This window comes from Paroedura picta, chromosome 6, assembly GCF_049243985.1.
Source record: "Paroedura picta isolate Pp20150507F chromosome 6, Ppicta_v3.0, whole genome shotgun sequence".
In the NCBI taxonomy this organism is placed as follows: Eukaryota; Metazoa; Chordata; class Lepidosauria; order Squamata; family Gekkonidae; genus Paroedura; species Paroedura picta.
Window position 1 is genome coordinate 3,307,940 of NC_135374.1, and position 24,280 is coordinate 3,332,219.

Sequence of the window (24,280 nt, forward strand, 5' to 3'; positions counted from 1 at the left end):
GGATTGGGTCAGCCTTTGGCTCTCTCAGTCCTTTCTTACATGCCCAGGGAAAGGCCAGTAACCACTTTGAGGTCGGGAAGCGAATTTCTTTCTGTCCAGACTGGCCATGGATTCTGGGTTTTTGGGGAGCGGGGCATCATCTGCAATTGAGGTCTCTGTGGGTGGGCAGGTAGTTTCATTCTGCAGGAAGTTGGACTAGACCACCCTGGAGGTCCCTTCCAACTCTACGATTCCCCCTTTGTCAGATACGAAGTTCCGCAGCGTAATTTTGCACTTCCACCAGGCCACTGGCAGGAGGCGGCAGTGTGTGGGTTCCACTGTTTCTGACAGTCGTGGGGGCCTTGCTGTTCCCCTCCGCAGATGCTCTGCAGTTCTGGGCTGTAGGGGACGGCCATGTCCCAACAAGCCAACCTCAAGACAAATTCCCAAGACATCCGGTAGGAGTTCCTGTTGTTCCCAAATGCAGATGGTCAGGGAGTGGACCTTATAATTCACAGGGCCAGAAAGTTGCAGGAAGAATAGCATGAGACAAAGAGAGCGATGTTGTGTCCTCCGGGCCGAAGGCACACCAAAGGAGGCCCTGCCTGCCTCTGCATGCCTCAGCTAGTTTGACAAAGCTGGAAGTTCTGCCCTTGAAGGGAAAAGGGGGCAGCTTCTAAGTGTCCTGGAACTAGCAACATTCTCTCTCTGGCCCCTGAGCAACCCCTTCTCTTGCAGATTTTTAGTTTCTGCTGTTCAGGCTGAACTTTGAGGCCCTCCAGACTCCTCAAACAATCCCCTTTACATCCCTTTGCCTTGATTAAAGCAGCTTTGAACGCAGAGAATCCAACGTGCAGCGCAGTTCTTGGGTTTGTCACAATGCTCCAACTCAGAGCAAATTGCAACACTTCACGAGCCAAGCACCGTCAAGGATTAGAATAAAGTTTTGCAAGCAGCTTAATGAAACTCTCACCTAATTCCCACAGATGAACAGTCCTGGTTTGGCATAACCGGACAGGTGGCTTACCCCTTTTCCTCCGGCAGGAAAGCTGGTGAGATCCAGCCCAACATTTATGTCATTTTTAGTCTGACTTTTTGCTTGAAACTGAAGGCAGATTATATAACGTAAGGAGTATAGTCAGTAGAGCGAGGAGGCCTTCCCCTCATGTTGCTGCCTGGCTCTGGGATTGAGCGTTCATTGCCTCTGGATATAGGGAGGGGTTCCCCTCAGTCACCAGGGCTAGTAGCTATTGATAGACTTAGAATCATAGAATCAGAAACCTATCAGGAACTTCTTCCGGAGGTTTAGACAGAATTTAGAATCATAGAATCCTAGAGTTGGAAGGGACATCTTGGGTCATCTAGTCCAACCCCCTGCACTATGCAGGACACTCCCAACCCTATCGCTCCTCCACTGTCACCTGCCACCCCTTAACCTTCACAGAATGAGCCTCTCCCTCAGATGGCTCTCCAGCCTCTGTTTAGAAATCTCCAAAGATGGAGAACCCACCACCTCCCGAGGAAGCCTGTTCCACTGAGAAGCCACTCATACTGTCAGGAACTTCTTCCAGAGGTTTAGATGGAATTTCTTTTGAATTAATTTAATCCCATTGGTTCTGTCCCATCCCTCTGGGGCAAGAGAGGACAACTCTGCTCCATCCTCTACATCAGCGGTCTGCAACCTTTTTGTTGCTGCGGACTGCGGCCACGGGGTGGGGGGAGAGGGCGACCTGGTGGGGCCACAAACGCACATGCGCGGCAGTTTCACTCCCCCCTCCCTTGCCGGGCCTCAAACTGCTTTGGCAGCCGATTTGCTCGCTGCGGGGGGGGGCGGGGAGAGGGAGCCGCGGCCCGGTGTTGAGGCCTTCACGGCCCAGCACCGGGCCGTAGCCCGAGGGTTGGGGACCACTGCTCTACATGGCAGCCTTTTAGATACTTGAAGATGGTCCCCTCTCAGCCGCCTCCTCTCCAGGCTAAACAGACCAAGCTCCCCCAACCTTTCGTCCTACATCTTGGTCTCCAAACCCCTCACCGTCTTTGTGGACTTCTCCTCCATGAATCTATCTAATCCCCCTTTTAGAGCTGTTTATTCCTGTGGCCATCATTACCTCCTCTGGCAGCCAATTCCACCCCTGAATTGCTCTCCATATAAAGCAGTAGACCTGGGAATAGCTCACAACGCCCCTTCCTTCACAGGGCCGGGTCCTCCGATTTCTCCTTGCCTCGCCACGAAGAGCACGTGCAGAACATCCGCAGGTTCCACGAGTCCTTGCAGCAAGCGGAAGGGAACGCGCACCGAGCCATCAGGCTGGAGTCCCTCTCCCAGTCCTCGCGCACTTCACTTCTCCGGGCTCTCAGGTAACAACTGCGTTTTGGCCAAAAGTTTCCACATATCATCAGGCTGGATAAATCATCATTTAAATGATAGACCATGGGAGCCCCAAACCTTTTGAGCCTGTGAGCACCTTTGGCATTCCGGCGCAGCCCCAAAATGGCCGCTGCAGGAGGTGGAGCCTGCCATGTGACAGCTGCCTCAGCTTACCTTCGGTCATACAGGGGAGCTGCTGAATCAACACTTGGAAAAGCCTGCAGAGCCCATTGTTGGATGTCCTGCCTCTGCTTCTGCCTCACAACCCAGACCTTCCTTGGTAGCTTCCCGTTCAGGTCCTTACCAGGGCCAACCCTGCTTGGCTTCTCGGTTCTGGTCAGCTCTGTCACGTATGGCAGGACCCCTGTGTCATCGACTGGCATCAACTGGCTTAAGCCATCAGTAGTCTAGGCTTAAGCCAAAGCCATGACACTGGTAACAGCTCAGGGGAAGCTGCCCTGTTTGGGTTGCTCGTCATCCCAAAGCCATGAGAGGTAAAAACTCGTTATTGGTTCACGAGGAAAGAATTCCCGTTTGATTTTTCTCCTTCCAGCAAAAACCTGAGTGAGCTGGATGAAATCCAGAGGTACTTCAGTCAAAAGCTGACCAGGCCTTTCCCTGAGAGGGGCACACCGGACAGAACTATGGATGGACTCAGCGGCAGACACCCAGGTCTTGCCTCTGGGGCCGTAGATCCCGAAGGGCAACATCTGCTGGAGAAGTCCAGCCATCTGGTGTCTCAAGTCAGCAACCTGATAGACGGTAAGATGTGAAACATTCGAGGAGGGGATGGAAAGCCCTTGAACTTGGACGGATTTGGAGGAGAGGGGTGAGGCAGGCCACTCCAGGCACAGGTCGGATTTCCTTCTCCAGGATGGGAAATAACCTGGAGGTTTGGGGGTGGAGCCTGAGGAAGGCGGGCTTTGAGGAGCAGAGGGACCTTGGCAGGCTGCAGTGCCCCGGAGTCCACCCTTCAAAGCAGCCATTTCCTCCAGGGGGAACGGCTCAGCTGGAAATCAGTGGTTATATCGGGAGGTCCCCAGGCCATAGGCCCGGGGGAAGCATGGCAGGTGGCTTTAAAGGATGGGCTGAGCCAAAGAGGCCACAAAGAATGCTGGCAGGCGAGCGTGTGGTGGTTTAGACTCGCTGGGGTGCGATGAAAACACCAAAATGACCTTTTATTTATTTATTTATTTTCGAATTTATGCCCTGCCTCTCTCGACAATGTCGCCTTGAGGTGGCTTACAAAATCCTTATCCGTTGTTCCTCCTCTTAATATTTGTGAAACAGCCTGGGGGGGGGGGGGGGAAACGGTCCAGGGTGTCCGACTTGGAATAGGGCCAATAAGGGTGTGGCCAGCAAATCAAAGCTGGCTACACCCTGATTCGCCCTGCACCTACAGCTCCCGCCCTCCTTCCCTGGACGCTAGCCACTTTGCTCTCAGATGCCTGAGAGAGAAACTGCCAAACCACAAACCAGCCCTGATTACCTGCTATGGCTCCTGCTGCGAGGGAGACAGAGAGAGCCAAACTGCAAAGGACCCTTGCTTCCCCGCTAGAAGGAGCCTTGATTACCTCCTATGGCTCCTGCTGCAAGAGAGAGATCTGCACCTGCCGGTGTCCCCTGGGTCCTAGCGCCCATTGCATTCCTGGTTGCAATGGGCTTTCTTGCTAGTAAAACCATAAAACAGCATAGTCCATGACATCGTAGAATCAGCAGTCATAAAGATGGCGGTGAAAAATAATACCCAAACCAAACCAGTAAGGCATTTTTCGGCTCAGTTTAGCCGAATGCACACCCCTCTTTATAAGCTTTTGAGCATCAAAGCTTCCTTTGTCAGCTAAGTGTTCCCTCTCTTTCCCTGTTTTTTTGTTGGTTCTCTTTTCCTAATGCCTGTTTTCCTGCATGAGGCCTCAACAACCATATAACAAGAAGTGGCACAGCATCGTCCTGTGCTCCTGAAGCGTCCTCTTCTCGTTTGGATTCCCTTCCGGGCCAGAGGGAGGGAACAGCCCAAGTCTCTGAGGGGCCCCAAGACCTCCTGAGGAACGGAGTCTCAAGCAGCCATGCTGACAACGGGCCCTTCTTCTCTCTGGAAGAGGCCTCCTGCGCACGGGGCATGCTGTACGAATTCCTCGGTCAGGCCAGCTCCCAGCGTGGCCCGCCTTTGGCCACACACTCTAGTCCGACAGCGGAAGAGGCCGCCGAGTCCCACAGCGATGACGACTACGAGGAGGATGTCCTGGAGCCGAGGACACTCAACGAAATCACCACCGTGACAGACAAAACCAGCCCCTGGTCCAGCCTCGTCTCTGAAGGAGAGCAGGATCACGACCAGGAAGCAGGGAACGCCAGGGGAGCCGGCTGGCCCGATGGCTGTACAGAAGCTTTACTCATTGGGGGGCGGCCCCGAAGCAGCTCCTTGTCCAGCATGACCCAGGAGGACTCCCAGAGCACCGGCCCCTCCGGAGAAGAAGGGGCCGGCAGATGCAGGACGCAGAAATTGAAGGGTGGCCCTGAAGACCCACCCCATCCCATCCCAGGCTTAAGCAGAGACTGCTTCAACGACGGACCTTCAGGAAAAAATGAGACCGTTCAGGAAGGAGCCCTGGAAATCCAGGCAGAAGAAGCCGGAGTGGAATTGGCAGCTTTTTCAGGTGATTTAAACTTTGCTCTGGAATACGCTCCAGAGGAGGAGGAGGAGGAGGAGGAGGAGGGAAGGGAGGGGTCACTTCCCAACCCCCAGCAGGAGGAAGGGGCTGATTCCGACAAGGAGGAGCTCCGGCATTCCCCTGAACTCCCAGAAACTGCGCAACATCCAGACAGCTGCTCTGAAGAAGGTGACCACGATCCACCCGAGGACTCACGTGAGCCTCTTTGTCCCAGAGTCGTCCTGTATCCTTTCCCAATTTATGAACCCAGCATGCCAGTCCTCACGGCACTGTGCCATGGGGAACATTGCAGCCGTCAGGGGGAGGCAGAACCTCTGTGGGTTCCTTGTGGGTGCAAAGTGATCAAGGTGTGGAATGTGCTGTTGCAGGATGTCGGGCTAGACATAGAGAGCTATAAAGGGAGAGGTTCTATCAGTGGCTACTAGCCAGGGTGACTCAAAGGAACCTCCACATTCAGAAGCCCCTCCCCACCCCCTCCGGGCTCATCGGCCATTTTCTGAGTGGAGGGGAGACTGATACTGAGCCATATATAGAATTATAGGACCCCAATTTCATGCCCAAATGAACTCCCCCCCCCCCAAAAAAAGAAATCTCCAGAATCTAGCCTGGCCTGGAGGAAATTCACCTACCACCCCACAGTGGCAATCAGCAAATCCCTGCTTTCTTACCAGCTGAAGAGAGTTCTCCCTGCTGGCTGGTTCAGTGATCCATTTGCATCATTCACAGTCCCCCCTTGTCACTCAGACTCCAGGTGGATCATACAGAGCGAGTCAGGACTGTCAAAAGGACAGGATGTTCAGAAACAAAGCAACAGGATTCAGGATCCTGCTTTAGGATGCTTAGGGCTGATCCTACGTTGCTTTAGGATGCTTAGGGCTGATCCTGCGTTGAGCAGAGGGTTGGACTAGATGGCCTGTATGGCCCAACTCTACGATTCTAGGAGTCTAGGTAGCAGAACCAGCCAGAAATCTAAAAGAACAAAAGCGTCGCCCATCACTGTCCTTACATGTGCCTTCTCTTCTGCGGCCCCTTTCTTATGGAGAGAGGTGCCTGAGGAAGTCAGGAAGGGTCCCACATTCCCCTCTTTCCACAAACTGAGCAAGTCTGATAGCTGGAGATAGAATCACAGAATCATAAGAGTTGGAAGGGGCCACACACGCCATCTAGTCCAACCCCCTGCTCAACGCACGATCAGCCCTAAGCAACATAAAGTAGCGGTCCACAACCTTTCTCAGGTCAGGGACCGCCTCCGGAGTGAGGGAAGAGCCGACAGCCCGGGTGCTGCAAAAATGCGCACGCGCAGTTGCCGCACATGCATGTTTTCGCCACCAGGTGGCGCTAATGCACAAGCGCAACAACTGTGCATGCACGTTTTCAGCACTAGGGAGCGCTGACACGCATGCGCGGCAACAGCGCACATGCACGTTTGCGTCACCGCCATACCAGCGGTTGTGCCTGCCTCTTCCCTTCCTTCTTGCTGCCAGCGGGGGGAGGCAGGCATCGCTGCCGGCGGCCCAGTACCGTGGCCTTTACGACCCGCCACCGGGCCGCAGACCGGGGGTTGATGACCCCTGTCCTAAAGCATCCAAGAAAAGTGTGTATCCAACCTGTGCTTGAAGACTGCCAGTGAGGGGGATGGGTCGCCGTGTTTGTCTGTGGTAGTGAAAAAGCGGGAGGGTCCAAGAGCACCGTCACGACTGAGCAAGTTTGTGGCAGGGGAGGAGATTTCCTGAGTCCCTGCTCACTTCCTCAGATACAGCCAGAATCAGAGTCCACCTGTCCTTGCATCTCAAGGTGGATGAGTTCCCATTCTGTGTGGCTAAACTTGGTGCCTCCTGTGGAGACAGATTGAGGTGGGCAGCCATGTGAGTCTGTCTGGAGCAGCAGGAAAGAGCCAGAGTCCTGCAGCATCTTCAAGACTCCAAAATCTTTGGTAATGTAGGGGCTTTTGTGAGTTGCTGCTCACTTCTACAGACACAGAAGAAAGAGAATCAGACGGCTTATGAAAGGCACACAAGGCTGGTGTGGGTTTGTCTGTTAGCACAATCGTACCCTACTCCACCCCACCCTCCCACCCACCTGTCCTCCAGGAAGCTGGGAGGCAGCCTTATCTTTTCTGCAGTAGCTTGGTAAGAATTTGAGAAATAGTGTTTTCATTTTATAGGCAATCCAGGTAGGTGACGGGATGATATCTGCGCTCTTTAAGTCGTCTTAATGGACAGATTCAGGTGGGTCACCTCATTGGTCAGAAGCAGCATGCGTACACAGAGCTCACAACAGGTATAAAGCTTGGTTGGTCCTCAAGGTGTCGCTGGGCTCAGCCTTGTTCTGCAAATAGCATTAAGAAAATTTGTCACGGCCTCCTTCCAGAGCCTTAACTCTGCTGTTCAGGTCCAGCCCAGTCACCGTCCCCAACTTCTTCCTTCCGCCACAACATTTGGAGGCCTCCATGCGGCTGCTGAGCGTCTCGGCCTCTCCCTTGACCTCCATTCGTAAGGTGAGTCACTTCTTCTGGCCGCTTTGGCAGCCCTGGATTTCAGCCTTTCCTTCTGACCAGCAGCAGAGCTGGCCTTTTCCCGCTTGGTGTCGTGGTTAGGAGTGCGGATTTCTAATCTGGTGAGCCAGGTCTGATTCCCCGCTCCTCCGCATGCAGCCAGCTGGGTGACCTTGGGTGAGACACAATCCTGATAGTGCTGTTCTGACTGAGCAATTCTGCCAGAGCTCTTTCACCCCCACCTCCCTCACAGGGTCTCTGTTGTGGAGAGAGGAAGAGAAGGTGATTGGAAGTGAAAAGCAAGGTACAAAAACAGCTTTATTAGTGCTGTGACTAGCCCAAGGTCACCCAGCTGGCTGCATGTGGGGGAACGCGGAATCAAACCCAGCTTGCCAGGTTAGAAGTCCGCACTCCCAACCAAGCTGGGTCTCTGATGTAGACAAGCATGTTTACAGCAGGAAGACTCCAGGAAAGGCAGCCCACTGGGGAGAGAGAGTGTATGAAACCTTAGGAAGAACCACTGCTCATAAATTATATACATCAAAGCAGGATTTGGAGGTTAATCTAGAAGTGCAGAAAGTTACTCGCAGGCTACCTGCTTTGAAAGGGAAAGTGGGCATCTTCAAAGATCTTCCTTCCCGTCAGACATTTCAGGGTTTAGTTTGGATTTTTTTAATACTCTCCGTTTTGTGTTGTTTACATCCCCGTAAATTGAAGGACCTGGTATATGTTTCACCAGGCAAGGAGATGCTGGCCTAGCAGAAGTGAGACTCTTAAAGGGTTCGTTCCCCCTCCCTTCGAGCCTGTGAGGGGGGAGGAATCTATAAAGAGCGTTAGCAGGAGAGAGGGAACGTCTTGCTTGGGTGAAACCCAGACAGGCAGAGACAGACCTGAATAACCCTGAAGTCAGGAGGGCGGAACAAGGTGGCCGTGGAATTTTCCTGAGGAAGATGGTTTCTGGACTCTCCCGTGTGCGTAGAAAGAGGAATTGAGACTTGGCGGGGCCAGAAAGAAAACTGACTCAGAACAGAAATGAGACGAAAGGTGAATTGCGGAACCCTTGAACTGGAAAGGGCCCAGTGGGTCAGGCCCCGTTACGATGCCGTCTAGGGCCTTTAAAGAAATGTCAGTTTTTAAGACAGATCAATCCCCCCCAAACAGAAGGAAATAGATGTAGCAATGGGGGTACATTTACAAATAGGCCTCCAAATCTCTCAAAATGATGTCCCTGCAAAATCGTCCGCATGCCAAGTGCTCAGATGTTGATGAGGCTGAGGGAAGGGCCGTGGCTGAGTGGAAGAGCCTCTGCTTGGCATGCAGGAGATCCCAGGTTTGGTCTTCAGGGTCAGGAGAGTAGTACGTGAAAGACCCTGAAGAGCTGTGGAGAGGGGCTGTGGCTCAGTGGCAGAGCCCCTGCTTGGTCACCGGTTCACTCCTCCTGAGACCCTGGGGAGCTGCTGCCAGTCTGAGTAGACAAGGCTAACTGATGGGGGTGGGAAAGACCTTGACCTGAGACCCTGGCTCAGGGGCAGAGTCTCTGCTTGGCACACAGAAGGTCCCCGGTTCAATCCCCGGCATCTCCACTTAAAAGGACCAGGCAGGAGGGATGGGAAAGACCTTGACCTGAGACCCTGTCTCAGTGGCAGAGCCTCTGCTTGGCAGGCAGAAGGTCCCAGGTTCAATCCCCAGCATCTCCAATTAGAAGGACCAGGCAGGAAGGGATGGTCCCAGGTTCAATCCCTGGCATCTCCAGTTGAAAGGACCAGGCAGGAGGGGATGGGAAAGACCTCAGTGGAACAGCCTCTGCCTGGCATGCAGAAGGTCACCGGTTCACTCCCCAACATCTCTAGTTAGAAGGACCAGGCAGGAGGGATGGGAAAGACCTCCTCCTGAGACCCTGGGGAGCTGCTGCCAGTCTGAGTAGACAAGGCTAACTGATGGGGGTGGGAAAGACCTTGACCTGAGACCCTGGCTCAGGGGCAGAGTCTCTGCTTGGCACACAGAAGGTCCCCGATTCAATCCCCGGCATCTCCACTTAAAAGGACCAGGCAGGAGGGATGGGAAAGACCTTGACCTGAGACCCTGTCTCAGTGGCAGAGCCTCTGCTTGGCAGGCAGAAGGTCCCAGGTTCAATCCCCAGCATCTCCAATTAGAAGGACCAGGCAGGAAGGGATGGTCCCAGGTTCAATCCCTGGCATCTCCAGTTGAAAGGACCAGGCAGGAGGGGATGGGAAAGACCTCAGTGGAACAGCCTCTGCCTGGCATGCAGAAGGTCACCGGTTCACTCCCCAACATCTCTAGTTAGAAGGACCAGGCAGGAGGGATGGGAAAGACCTCCTCCTGAGACCCTGGGGAGCTGCTGCCAGTCTGAGTAGACAAGGCTAACTGATGGGGGTGGGAAAGACCTTGACCTGAGACCCTGGCTCAGGGGCAGAGTCTCTGCTTGGCACACAGAAGGTCCCCGATTCAATCCCCGGCATCTCCACTTAAAAGGACCAGGCAGGAGGGATGGGAAAGACCTTGACCTGAGACCCTGTCTCAGTGGCAGAGCCTCTGCTTGGCAGGCAGAAGGTCCCAGGTTCAATCCCCAGCATCTCCAATTAGAAGGACCAGGCAGGAAGGGATGGTCCCAGGTTCAATCCCTGGCATCTCCAGTTGAAAGGACCAGGCAGGAGGGGATGGGAAAGACCTCAGTGGAACAGCCTCTGCCTGGCATGCAGAAGGTCACCGGTTCACTCCCCAACATCTCTAGTTAGAAGGACCAGGCAGGAGGGATGGGAAAGACCTCCTCCTGAGACCCTGGGGAGCTGCTGCCAGTCTGAGTAGACAAGGCTAACTGATGGGGGTGGGAAAGACCTTGACCTGAGACCCTGGCTCAGGGGCAGAGTCTCTGCTTGGCAGGCAGAAGGTCCCAGGTTCAATCCCCGGCATCTCCAGTGAAAAGGACCAGACAGGAGGGGAGGGGAAAGAGCTTGGCCTGAGACCCTGACTCAGTGGCAGAGCCTCTGCTTGGCAGGCAGAAGGTCTCAGGTTCAATCCCCGGCATCTCCAGTTAAAAGGACCAGGCAGGAGGGATGGGAAAGACCTCCTCCTGAGACCCTGGGGAGCTGCTGCCAGTCTGAGTAGACAAGGCTAACTGATGGGGGTGGGAAAGACCTTGACCTGAGACCCTGGCTCAGGGGCAGAGTCTCTGCTTGGCACACAGAAGGTCCCAGGTTCAATCCCCGGCATCTCCACTTAAAAGGACCAGGCAGGAGGGATGGGAAAGACCTTGACCTGAGACCCTGTCTCAGTGGCAGAGCCTCTGCTTGGCAGGCAGAAGGTCCCAGGTTCAATCCCCAGCATCTCCAATTAGAAGGACCAGGCAGGAAGGGATGGTCCCAGGTTCAATCCCTGGCATCTCCAGTTGAAAGGACCAGGCAGGAGGGGATGGGAAAGACCTCAGTGGAACAGCCTCTGCCTGGCATGCAGAAGGTCACCGGTTCACTCCCCAACATCTCTAGTTAGAAGGACCAGGCAGGAGGGATGGGAAAGACCTCCTCCTGAGACCCTGGGGAGCTGCTGCCAGTCTGAGTAGACAAGGCTAACTGATGGGGGTGGGAAAGACCTTGACCTGAGACCCTGGCTCAGGGGCAGAGTCTCTGCTTGGCACACAGAAGGTCCCCGATTCAATCCCCGGCATCTCCACTTAAAAGGACCAGGCAGGAGGGATGGGAAAGACCTTGACCTGAGACCCTGTCTCAGTGGCAGAGCCTCTGCTTGGCAGGCAGAAGGTCCCAGGTTCAATCCCCAGCATCTCCAATTAGAAGGACCAGGCAGGAAGGGATGGTCCCAGGTTCAATCCCTGGCATCTCCAGTTGAAAGGACCAGGCAGGAGGGGATGGGAAAGACCTCAGTGGAACAGCCTCTGCCTGGCATGCAGAAGGTCACCGGTTCACTCCCCAACATCTCTAGTTAGAAGGACCAGGCAGGAGGGATGGGAAAGACCTCCTCCTGAGACCCTGGGGAGCTGCTGCCAGTCTGAGTAGACAAGGCTAACTGATGAAACCATGGTCTGCTTTGGTCTGAATTACGGATGCTGGGCCTGTATTCTTTCAGCCTTTTCAGCAACTGTAAGGACACAGAGGGCCCAGGTAGTCTCCCGGACACTGGCCTGCAGTGGAACATCTCAGTTTGTATCCCAGAGCGCCTCAGAGACCAGCAAGAGGTTTGGAGAGTCAGAGCTCCCTGTCAGACACAAATCAGAACGGAATCCTTTGACACTCTCCAAAGCCGACACCACCCCCACCCCCAAACTCTTGCTGGTCTCTAAGGTGCTCCTAGGCCCAAATCGAGATGTTCTCCAGCAGGGCTTCCCTCTGAGACTAGAATCAGGTGGGTTTCAAATGTTACATCCTGCAGAGCAGGGGTAGTCAACCTGTGTTCCTCCAGATGTCCATGGACTACAATTCCCAGGAGCCCCTGCCAGCAAATGCTGGCAGGGGCTCCTGGGAATTGTAGTCCATGGACATCTGGAGGACCACAGGTTGACTACCCCTGCTGCAGAGCACAGCCTCTGCTCCTCAGAGTCCTCGCTCACCAAATGCAGGCTAGGTCCCCTTTCTCTCGGTTTGAAGAATCAGAGGCCCAGGTCAGTTCTCTGAAGGGCGATGGCCTCTCCGGGCAGGTGGCTTCGTGCCAGCAGAGCTCTGGGTGGACGGATGGGTGTGCTTGAAACCCACCCAAGGGTTTTTGGGCTCCTCGGGATTGACTTTCACTCTCCCCTGAGCAGTGAAGGATGTGGGTCTGCTTTTTGCTTGGCTCAAAAGATTTTTTGTGTGTCTCAAGCGGGAGTCAGCAAGTGTGTCGGGCACGTTCAGGTCACTTCCAGCTTCTGGCAACTGTGCGGATCGGTGCCCTCCAAAACGTCCTCTCCTTAACAGCCTTGCTCACGTCCTGCAATCGGAGGGCCCTCGTGGCTTCCGGGATGGAATTCTTATTATTATATTATACTAGGCTCAAAGCCCGCTGCATTACAGCCAGTGCTAGCAGGGTGAGGTGGGGGGCAAAGTGGTGTGTAGGGGGGACCAGCCGTGCGAGGAGTGATGCGGCGCAGGCAGAAGCACCAGGCGGGCAGCGTCTCCTGGGAGCCGTGAAGGATGCGGGTAGAGCAGTGCAGGAGGGGTGGCCGGGCGGGGCAGAGGGCAGGCCAGTCTTGAGTGTGGGGCAGGTGGAGGCTGGATGGCGGCTGGAGTGGGGCGAGGGTGTGTTGGGCTTGGGGTAGGCGAGCTTCAGGCTGGAGGCCGGTGCCCCTGACCCTGGTGGCATCCCATCTCTGGTGTCTTGGGCAGCGCCACACGCAGTGCCACCTCATTCCTGCGCTCTCTGTGCCGTATTTACAATAACCCTGTGAGGTTGGTCTGTCTGGGAAAGAAACAGGCTCCGCGTATAGGGTTGCCAGCTCTGGGTTGGGGAAAATCTGGAGACTTTGGGAGGGGGGCTTGCAAGGGTGGGGTTTGGGGAGGGGAGGCATTCAAATGGGATATAATGCTTGACAGTCTGCCTTCTAAGCTGCCATTTTCTCCAGGGGGACTGATCTCTGTGGCCTGGAGACGAACTGGAATTCCAAGGCGTCCCCAGGCCCCACCTGGAGGCTGGCATCCCTCCGTCCCCCTCCCAAGCAGCCCTTTTCTCCAGGGGAACTGATCTCTGCTGCCAGGAGATGAGCTGTAATTCCGGGGGACCCTCAGCCCCCACCCTATCTACATCCCACACTTAGCTTCACAGCTGAGTGAGGATTTGAACCCAAGTCCCCGAGTACTAACTGAACCCTGAGCACTCCCTCCCGCTGGCTCTCAAAAGCAGGCAAAGCTTTTTTTTTTACAAATCCCCCAAATGCTGAGTCTGCAGATCTGGCTGGCGTTAAGCCAGGCTGGCTGACTGAGGCTGTACAAAGGTCGAGGCAGAAGGAACTCAACCGGAGTCAGCCGGCTCCACTCCTCGGGTTTCAGCTGTTGCCCTGGACGGCACTCGATCTGAGATGACGGCAGCCTCAGGCGCCCCGTCCTCAGGAAACAGCCAGACACCTCGGCCGACCAAGGGGGAGGGGGACCAGCTCCCTCCCCACGAACCTGGAGGAGGCAGTAGGGCTGCCAGTCTCCAGGCAGGACCTGGAGACCTCCCATAATGGCAAAGGACAAAGATCAGCTGCCCTAGAGGAAAAGGCTGCTTTGGAGGGTGAACACTGTGGCGTCAGGCCCCACTGAAAATCCTCCCTTCCCCAAATCTGGACCTCCCCAGGTTCTTCCGCCAAGCTTCTAGGAGTTTCCTAACCCAGAGTTGGCAACCCTAGCCAAAGCAAACAGCCTGCTGACACACACACACACACGTGCTTAGCCACACCAAGAGAGATGCCTGGGGGCAGCCATGGAGCAAAAAACAGTGGGGCGGTCCTTGTCTAAAATTTCATAAGCATCAACTACCCCCCTGCTCATAAGAAGGCTGGGAGTCCTGCTTTAAAACTGGGATCTTGGAACAAATTCTCGCTTTAAATCCTTGCCATGTTGTTAGGAAGGCCTTCCCTTCACAAAGTTATTCTCTTCCATCTCAGTCCGGGAACAGCCGTACCGCAGGGGGAGCCCCCCGCCCACGGCAGAACCGTCAGAAGCCCACCCTGGCGCCGGCCCAGCTGCCGGAAGAAGAGACAAAAAGGATCGCTAGGATATTTTCTACACAGTTCTCCAAATCTTAGCGGACTGTTACGGAGCGGCAGAACCGACTCGAACTCGGAACCGTCGGACGGGAAGGACAGGAGGGTCTTACTCTGGAAAGGGGTTTCTCAGAGGGGTGCATCAAGAGCCGCGGTCTTCCCACCCAACAAAAGAGACTGGGACCCTTGAACTGGTGACGGAAATTCCACGGCTGATGAAAAACGGCTATGAATATCCGTCATTGTGCATGTCGGAGTCGCTGGCACGACCACTTTTCCTTACCCACAGCTCTCCCTCCCTCTAGAGCAGGGGTAGTCAAACTGCGGCCCTCCAGATGTCCATGGACTACAATTCCCAGGAGCCCTTGCCAGCATTCGCTGGCGAATGCTGGCAAGGGCTCCTGGGAATTGTAGTCCATGGACATCTGGAGGGCCGCAGTTTGACTACCCCTGCTCTAGAAGGACATGCGGAGTGCTTCGGAGAAGCCGGGCCATTCAATTTCAAGAAATGGCAGCAGCTAGACAGGTCTCGGCCTGCAGGCTGGATCGGAACTCAGGCCAAAGTTATATCCTTTTTCCGCCAATCCCATGTGAACCCAGTTCCTCACTGGTTCTGTTTCGCTCGTCCCCGGAAGCTGGATTCTGATGTTCCTCCGGTGGCGAGCCAGTTGTCACGATGTCCTCTCTGCGAGGTGACCAGGGAGGCCCCGGAACATGAAGTCGCGATCCTGTTGGACTCACCTTCCCAAAAGTTGCACTGATGCACAGGAATGACCAGGTGGGCTCTTCCCACACCATGCAGCCCTTTTGTAGCACTTTGGCTCCGGTCTTACCCTTGGGAACTTCGTGTGATCGCTCTGCCTCTCCCCTCCCACCAGCCTCTCCCCTTCTGCGCTGGCCCCCGAAATTAAAAGTCTTCCGATGACCACTTCCTCCCCCATCCGTTTTTGAAAGCCCTTTTCTGCAACAGATTTCTTTTTTGCATTTTCGTTTTTCCAAACCAGACGATATTTTCAATACCCTGATTCACACAAGAATTATTTTGGAGGGGGCATCAGGGCAGAAACCTACTTAGCCATCCTTTGTCACACAGTCCAGAGTCAGAACGGACCGTGACTCCCTCGTCCTTTTCCACTCCCCACCAGAAGTACCGATCTGAGATTTCCCCGGATCCCCTTGCCGACATACAGAGGGGCGTCACAGAAGGCCAGCCTGAAACGGAGGCTGCTTGGCCCTCTGCACCCACAAGCGGGGGCTGCCCCCTTTCTTTCCAGGGCTGTGAACCACCCCAGCCTGCGGTGCCTCCCCCTGTGCATTAATGCCCCTCCTGCGCCTGTACTCAGCACCGTTGTCTCTGAGCGGAGGCCGGACAAAAGACCGAGGCTGTGCTTTGTGTCGACCGCGTGTTGTTTTGTAGATTGCAACGATTTCTCCCACTCCGATAGCGCCCCTTTTTAAAACCAATTTTAAAAATAAATGCCTCTTGGCCAATCACTGTCCAGACAGAAACCACTGGAGTTTATTTATGAGCATTTTGTACAGAGCAATCCTCTTCTCTCCCCCTCCCCCCAAATAAAACAGCCTTTCTATTTTTGTGAACCTGAGAGTGCTTCTCGTCACTTATGGCTGGGCAGGGCTCGCTCGCAGGTGGTGGAAAGGCCTTAGAAAGACCCAGAGGCCAGGGAGGCAGCATCTGTCTGGTGCATGTGCCCCAGGGAGGTGCGGGGGAGCCAGTGGGGAGGCACCAGCCCTAGATTTTGTGGTCAGGGAAGGGCCATTCCACAGATTTCTCTGAAAGACGTCAGATATACACATACATGATTGAAGGGGCCCTATGGGTCAGCAGCAGACCCTCTTGTTTGTCATGGAGAAGGTCCCCTGTTCAATCCCTGGCAGCATCTCCAGTTCAAAGGACTGGGCAGGAGGGGATGGGAAAGGCCTTCACCTCAGTGGTAGAGCCTCCGCTTGAAGGTCCCAGGTTCAATCCCTGGCATCTCTAGCTTAAAGGTAGAAGGGATGGGAAAGACCTTGGCCTGAGACCCTAGAGAAAAACACTGCCAGTCTGACGTTGATTGACCAACAACACGATTCAGTATGAAGGCAGCTTTGCGTGTTCCTTTACAGCAGAGGTAGTCAAACTGCGGCCCTCAAGATGTCCATGGACTACAATTCCCATGAGCCCCTGCCAGCATTTGCTGTCGTTCCTCTGCAGCATAACACACACGAATCCAATTATGTTGCGCTTGGATCTCTTCCCTTCCCCCGCACACTGTCCGAATAGCTCTTGGGTCCCTCTTCAATCCTGGCAACGTCACAATTAGACTTTGCTGCCCCCCCCCCCCCCGGGGTGAGGAGTTGATATCCAATATCTCCGAATTCTGTAAACAAGCGAGGCTCCCCTGCTGAACTCAGTCCCAGAAACCCAAGAAGGGGCTGTCAGGTCTGGCCAGGGACTTGCCTTGGCCTGCCTTGCAGGGAGAGGCCCTGGCCTCTCCAGAATAAGCTTGCAACACCGTTCCTGGAGAAAGGGGCCCAGATGTTATTTGCAGGGAGAACTTTGCAATGAGGGAGCTAAGGACCACACGCCCTCCTCTCGTGCTGATTGAACAAACTGTTCTCATCTTGCTCTGTTCCCGTATTGCTCATCCTTTTGAAAGAGCTCAAGATGACGTCCATGCAGCTCAGAGTGACAGGACTGGACAAACATCTGGAGCAGAGGCTGTTAGTCACAAGGTCTACATGGGACATCTTGTCTGGGGCAGGGATGCTCTGTCTTCTGGGTGCTTGGGGGGGGGTCAAGAGTGGGAGGGCTCCTGGAGTTCTGGCCCTCCTGGGGGACCTCCTGATGGCCCCCGGGTTTTGGCCACTGAGTGACCCAGAGTGCTGGATTGGATGGGCCATTGGCCTGACCCAACAGGGCTTCTCTCATCCGTCTGGGGCATTGATGCTTGTCTTCTTGGTGTCTGGGGGGGGGGCTGCAGTGGGAGTGTTTCTCACCCTGCTGGGGGACCTCCTGATGGCCCCTGGGTTTAGGCCACTGTATTGAGACAGAGGGTTGGACTGTGGGGGCCACAGGCCTGATCCAACAAGGCCTCTCTTATTTTCTTCCTACCACTGGGGTCTTGTTAGATTTCTGAAGCTGAGCAGTGTTGCTGCCAGTTGGGGCTTAGATTGGAGCCCAGCAAGAAGAATACTTGGTTTTTACACCCTGCTTTTCAGTACCCGAAGGAATCAAAGTGGCTTACGATCGCCTTCCCTTCCTCTCCCCTCAGCACTGTTAGATAGTTGAGAGTCTGGAAGCTCTGACAGAACTGCTCTGTAAAAACAGCTCTAGTAGAACTGTGACTGGCCCAGGGTTGCATGTAGAGGAGCGGGGAATCAAACCCAGCTTACCAGATTAGAGGCTGCCGCTGTTAACCACTACACCAGGGATATCCGGGGTTGCTATGCAAAGGCCTGCAAGGGCAAACGGCCTGCACCCAGCAGCAGTCTGTGACCACACGGTCGGTGCTTGCCTGCTCTTTGGTGGAATGGCAGGAGGCAGAAGGTCACTTCAGAAGAAGGGGCAGCTCAAAGCACCCAAGAAGCACAGAGCCAGCTTGATCCCTGCAGCCGAAAGCCCTTTCTAGGGCTCCCCTCCGTCACAGCCTCTGCTCGGAATAAACTTCAGGGCTAAGTCAGGACAGCAGGAAGCTCCGCCTGGACCGGACACACAGACCGGCTGCCCTGCTGCGTTCTCAGGAGCCCAGACGGTTGGGGGTCCACTGATGGGCTTTGGCGGGCAGCCAGAGAGAAGGGGCAGGAAGGGGGGCACTGGAGGAGCCGGCAGGCAGAGGGTGCGAAAGGAGAGCCCATCACTTTGTGCAAAAGGAACCGAGAGGAAAGAGTCAGCGGCCAAGCGAGGGACTTCATCAACTATAAGGAGGGGTAGAAACTTTCATGCTTGAGTCCAGGCCCACGAGCACCTTTCAGGCAAACTGCGTTTTGTTCAAGATGGAAGCTTTTGTGTGCAGGAATACTTCTGCAGACCCCACCTGGAGGCCTCACTTCAAAAGGGACGTGGGCAAAATGGAGAGGGGGCAGAGGAATGATCCGGCGAACTGGGGACCCAGCCTTGAGAGGAAAGGACGACTTGGGATCGTCCAGCCTGGAGAAGAGGAGGCTGAGAGGGGACAGGAGGGCTCTCTTGAAGGATCTGAAAGGTGGTCACTCAGAGGAGGGCTGTGGGCAGCAGAGGAGAGGACCCGCAGGAATGGCTTTAAACCACATAGCAGCTAGATATCCAGGGGAGGGGATTTCACAATCCGAGTACTTCAGCAGTCGACTTATCCTGGATGCTGGAGTCTGATCCTGCGTTGAGCAGGGGGTGAGACGAGATGGCTTAGATCAGGGGTAGTCAACCTGTGGTCCTCCAGATGTCCATGGACTACAATTCCCATGAGCCCCTGCCAGCTGGGAATTGTAGTCCATGGACATCTGGAGGACCACAGGTTGACTACCCCTGGCCTAGATGGCCCTTCCCGCTCTAGGATACTATGATACAATGGAACAGAATTTCCTGAACCATGCAGATAGGTAGACAGAGGGCCAGGGGTTCGCGGAGCCCTGGATGAGAAAGCCTGCTGTGGTATCATGGAATCCAATCTGTATACCCTCAGTTTACCCATCAGAGGCTAAACCTTGTCAAATGCCTCACTGAATAAGCTACTGCTCCTCGATTAAAGAAGAAGAGTTGGTTCTTTTCTCTACCCGAAGGAGGCTCAAAGTGGCTTTCAATCGCCTTCCCTTTCCTCTCCCCACAACAGACCCCCTGTGAGGTGGGTGAGGCTGAGAGAGCCCTGAGATTACTGAAGAAGAAGAAGAGTTGGTTCTTATATGCCGCTTTTCCCTACCCGAAGGAGGCTCAAAGTGGCTTATAGTCACCTTCCCATTCCTCTCCCCACAACAGACATCCTGTGGGGTGGGTGAGGCTGAGAGAGCCCTGATATTCCTGCTCGGTCAGAACAGTTTTATCAGTGCCATGACTAGTCCAAGGTCACCCAGCTGGCTGTATGTGTCGGAGCGCAGAATCGAACCCGGCATGCCAGAGTAGAAGTCCGCACTCCTAGCCACTACACCAAACTGGCTCTCGAAGGGTCAAGGGGGTGGCAGGTGACAGTGGATGAGCGAGAGGGTTGTGAGTGTCCTGCACAGTGCAGGGGGTTGGACTAGATGACCCAGTACTCTATGATTCTATGACATTTATTTATTGAATATATTTATATACCACCCTCCCCTGAGAGAACTGGAGAAAACACAGTACAAATAACATAGCGTAGGCCACAAAAGCACGTGGCAAGGGTGACCCAGAAAAAGAGCAAAGGGCACATGAACACAGTCCTTCCCAGAGAGTTGTGGATCAGTGTCCATCTCCCACTTCGCAGAAGAGGCTTTCTGTAAATAGCTGGAGCAGGTGCAGAGAGAACCAGAGCCCCTCCTGAGTTTGCAGGGCTCTTCCACAACACAAAATCTATTTTTAATCCTGAAACTGGGGGCGGCCAGACCAGCACCTCTGAGGCTCCGGAGAAAGGCAACTTATAAGGAGAACGTCCTCTTCGGAGTCAGCAAATCTTTGCTAGGATGTGAAAAGTTATTGAAGTCAGAGGAGGACATCGTCCCCGCCTTGGGTTACGGTGCACAGATTCTTCTCCCCTTGGAGCTGAACAGCATCGCCTCCAGCTTGGTGCAGTGATGTAATCTAAGTTTTCAATCCAGCTGGGAAAAGCTCCGTCACATCTCCCTGGAAAGCACGACATTCACATTCCTGGGACAGAGGGAAAATTGTTTGGCAGGCTACAACACAATCGCATTCGGGACCCGGTATTTTGCCTCATTGAAACAACCGGACTGCACAGCTGCCAAAGCCCATTCATATCCTGTTAGCCATCCACCATACTTAGTTAGAATCATAGATTCATAGAGTCATAGAATAATAGAGTTGGAAGGGGCCTCCTGGGTCATCTAGTCCAACCCCTGCACTGTGCAAGATACTCCCAACCCTCTCGCTCATCCACTGTCACCTGCCAACCCCTTGAGCCTTCACAGAATCAGCCTCTCCGTCAGATGGCTCTCCAGCCTCTGTTTAGAAATCTCCAAAGAGGGAGAACCCACCACCTCCCGAGGAAGCCTGTTCCACTGAGGAACCGCTCTAACTGTCAGGAACTTCTTCCGGAGGTTTAGACAGAATTTCTTTTGAATTAATTTCATCCCGTTGGTTCTGGTCCATCCCTCCGGGGCAAGAGAGAACAACTCTGCTCCATCCTCTTCATGGCAGCCTTTTAAATACTTTAAGTTGGTGATCAGAGCCCCTCTGATAATACTGCAGGTATCTCAATGGTGCATATCAGGTTTTAGATATATCAGGTGGGGCTGCTTCCATTCTCCTGTCTATGCGGAAAGGTTTGAACAACCCTCCCACCCCAACTGTCTGGCACAGGGGCAGTAAACACACCCAAAGTCATATACAGCGGAAAGAGTAGGTAATACCTCTGAAAATATTACCAAATTTTAAAAGGCCAGTTCTATTTTAGAGCTGCTGGCAGGAGGACCGGGGTGGGGTGGGGTGGGGGAGTCATGTTTGTACTCTTACACCTCCTGACCCTGAGAAACAATCTGTTTTCAGCCATCTGCATCTAGCTCTAATTCCAGCCCTCAATCCACAAACTCCCCCCTCCCCAAGCAGGTTTCTATAAATAAGGGGCTGAACAACAACACAGATTGAGTGAATCAGAATTCCCCTGGATACTTGGCCTGGGTGGACAAGCTGCCTCTTCCGCACGCTGATCTTTTCTCCATTTCCAGCATTTCAAAAGGAATATTCTCCAAGCTTGTCAGAGCGGATTTGAGAAGACAGCTTTCGGAGCCCAAATCTTCTAAGTAAGGGATGGATTTTTTTCTGTCTGTCTGCCTGCCTGCCTCTCTAGGACACGTTTACCCCACCTTTCCTCTTAAGCTTCAGGTAGTATATGTCGTTTCCCTCAGCTTTACTCCCACAACAACCCTGTGAAGTAGGATCAGTCAAGACTGGCTGCCTCAATCATGAGCTGTGTGGCAGAGTAGGGTTTCGAACCCGGGTTTCCTGGAGCCTAACTGGACACACTAGCTGCTAGAGGATCTCGCACTGAATTTTATTTTATGATCCATTCTGTGTGGAGCCCAGAACTGAATTTATCTCAGTGCTTTTAGTGAGGCCAAATTATTCTTCAGGCTCTTTCTGGTCTCACACGTTGATCCATCGGTGACTTCCAGAGTTTCAGTGGCACCTTTAAGCCTAACAAAATGTTATTCAAGCAATAAGCTTTTGTGTGCGTGCACCAAGTTTTATTCAAGGCATATAAGTTTCCCTGTGCATGCACACTTCTTGAGATCTGCAGGGCTGGGTTTAGGGACAGTTTCGGTAATCGCCTGCTTAATCTGTGATTAATTAAGATGGGCAGCTGTGTTTGTCCATCTCCAGCAGCAGAAAACAGCACCTTCAAGACTAACCAAATGGGTAGCAGGGGAGGAGCTTTTATGAGTCCTTGCTCACTTCGTCAGAAACAGTTAGACTGAGAATCCATTGGTCCTTCTATCACAAGGTGGACAGATACCCATTCTGTATCACTAAGTGTTGTTGTTATTGTATTTATAGACCACCCTCCCCTGGGGTCCAGGGCGGTTTACATAAAATGCAGAAAACATGGAACTCAGCTTTTCATAATAACATTAACATTAAACTATAACAGAGGTAACAGGATATAACAATACAAACAGGTCCAGAGCAGAAGGCATGGGTGGATTTTTGGGAGGGAGGGAGCAGGGGCCCTGTAGATGTTGCTGGTCACCTGGTCTCAACCAAATGCCTGGGGCTTCCCATGGGGACACAGCAAAATGGATTGCCATATCAGTCTGCCTGTAGCAGTGGAAAAGAGCCAGAGTCCAGGAGCAACAAGACTTGTGGCCAGGGAGGAGCTTTTGTGAGTCTCTACTCACTTCCTCAGATACAGCCGGAATGAGAGTCCATCCGTCCTTCTATCACAAGGTTGACGCTTTCCCATTCTGTGCAGCTAACAGTGGTGCCTTCCATGGAGACAGATTGAGATGGGTGGAGACTCAAAAGAGCCTCCTTCTCAGTAACGCACACCGTGCAGCCTTCTAACTAGTCTGGAGGAGTAAGCTCATCCCTTTTTCACAGGAGCTGACAACAAAAGCTTTAGCATGTCATGGGCAGACTTTTGATTTAGCAAATCAGGATACCCGGTTGTACTCTCACATGAGACGATGACCGTGGAGGCCTTGGTGTCTCTCTCCATCCTGTTTTTGTAGTCCTCCTTGAGCTCCTGCAGGGCGCTTGCATCTGGAGAGACAGAAGGCCTATTCTACAATCTTGAATTTCTCTGCTCTCAGCACCAGCTTCAGGTCTCCAACCCAGTCTGAAAAGTTGTCCTTCTTCAAGTGGGTTGCTGTGTTGGCCTGAAGTAGCACAAAAATTGAGTCCAATAGAACTTTTAAGACCAGCAAAGATTTATTTGAGGTGTGAGCTTTCGAGTGCATGCACTCAAAAGCTCACACCTTGAATAAATCTTTGCTGGTCTTCAAGGTGCTCTTGGACTCCATTTTTGTTGCTCTCCTTCAAGTGGATAAATCTGGCTCTCAAATCCAGCCTGCCAGTTCCGCTCACAGCTGCACAACAATAGAGATCAAGCTGTGCTCCTCAAAAAAGGGGGAAAGTACATGGGTTTCTCGATCTAGTGACCTCCGCCAAGCAAGCTTCTTGTTATCGCACTGCACGGAGAGCACCATGTGCTGAAAACATCACACGAAGCAAACACGCGCACCTTTTGCAGAAAATCATAAATTAATAAATCCATTAAAATATATATGATATGGGCTGGGCCCATAACCTGAAGGATACTGCTTGTAGACTTGTGGTGAAAGTCTTCGTGTCCTGAAAGTTAGCAGAGGGCCTGATTTGGCTGGGAAGCCCAGCAGTGTCAGGGAACAGCAAACAAAGAAAACCTCATGCTCTGATTGTCCTCTTTCACTAATATAAGAACTATTTATTAGTAAAATTAATGCTACGCATAATAAAAAGGTAAACAGAAGATTCCTATTCTTATCCAAATAGCTGTCTGGGGAGAGATGCTGCAAGCATCCCTGCCTCCACCATGTTGTGGGCTTGAAGGATGGAGAGGGGGGAGAAGGAAGTAGGAAACAGACACTTAGCCCCCCCAGGGACAGGTCAGCGAGCTCAGAAAGGTAAGTGGTCAGGCTTCCTATCTTACTTTCTCTGTGGTGAAGAGAGTTCTTGTCTGTGGACAGGCATAGCTTTGGAGAGAGTTATTGCTGACAAAGTCCGCATTAAAGGGACACAACCCTTTTCTCCAGGCCTGTTGGCAACCTTACCGGCTAGAGGGCCGGTCCCTGGAGCCTCAGATATAGGCCAGCAAGGTGTGATGCCTCTGAGATTAGAGGTCATCCGGCCAGTGTGCAGGAAGCTGACCGACATGTTCCTCTGGTTCGTCTTCCTGAAATGTGACCTGCGCTCCTCCTTTGGCAAATAACCAAGGTGCTAGTCCTCAGGCATACTGATTTGGAGGAGGGAAAGGAACCACTCAAGCAAGGGTAATGCAGACACCTGCGAAAAGGCTCCCTCCGGAGGCCCCCTTTCGCTTTGGCTCCTGAGTTTTGCATGATCGTAGGGTTGCCAGCCCCCCGGAGAAAGACTGTCTGGTCCCTTTCACAGGAGTTTAATGGGATGTTATTAGCATGCTGATGTTATTGACTGACGTACCCAGAAATGCTTCTCCTGCGCAGGGCCATAGAACAGGCAGGCTAGCCCATCTCAGACGCTAAGCAGGGTCGGCCCTGGTGAATAACTGCACAGCAGTCCAACAAGAAGTCATAGAATCATAGAGTTGGAAGGGACCTCCAGGGTCATCCAGTCCAACCCCCTGCACAATGCAGGATGATCGTTATACAGAGGCAAGGAATGGCAAGCCACCTCAAAATGTCTTTTGCCCTGTGCTGGATGGCCCAGGCTAGCCCTATCTCATCAGATT

At 53.4% G+C, this 24,280-nt stretch overlaps 1 protein-coding gene across 2 annotated transcripts in view; it reads left to right on the forward strand.

Annotated features, from left to right (window-relative positions):
• C2CD3 (C2 domain containing 3 centriole elongation regulator) overlaps nucleotides 1-14,523 on the forward strand; it is a 63,195-nt gene extending 48,672 nt beyond the window's left edge. For both annotated transcript variants that reach the window (XM_077341192.1, XM_077341193.1), the window contains exons 29-33: nucleotides 2,176-2,337; nucleotides 2,901-3,109; nucleotides 4,258-5,242; nucleotides 7,411-7,516; nucleotides 14,103-14,523. In XM_077341192.1, the coding sequence (XP_077197307.1) occupies nucleotides 2,176-2,337; nucleotides 2,901-3,109; nucleotides 4,258-5,242; nucleotides 7,411-7,516; nucleotides 14,103-14,243 (1,603 nt within the window). In that variant the 3' untranslated portion in view covers nucleotides 14,244-14,523. The remainder of the gene's footprint in view (nucleotides 1-2,175; nucleotides 2,338-2,900; nucleotides 3,110-4,257; nucleotides 5,243-7,410; nucleotides 7,517-14,102) is intronic.
• Nucleotides 14,524-24,280: the final 9,757 nt, after the last annotated feature.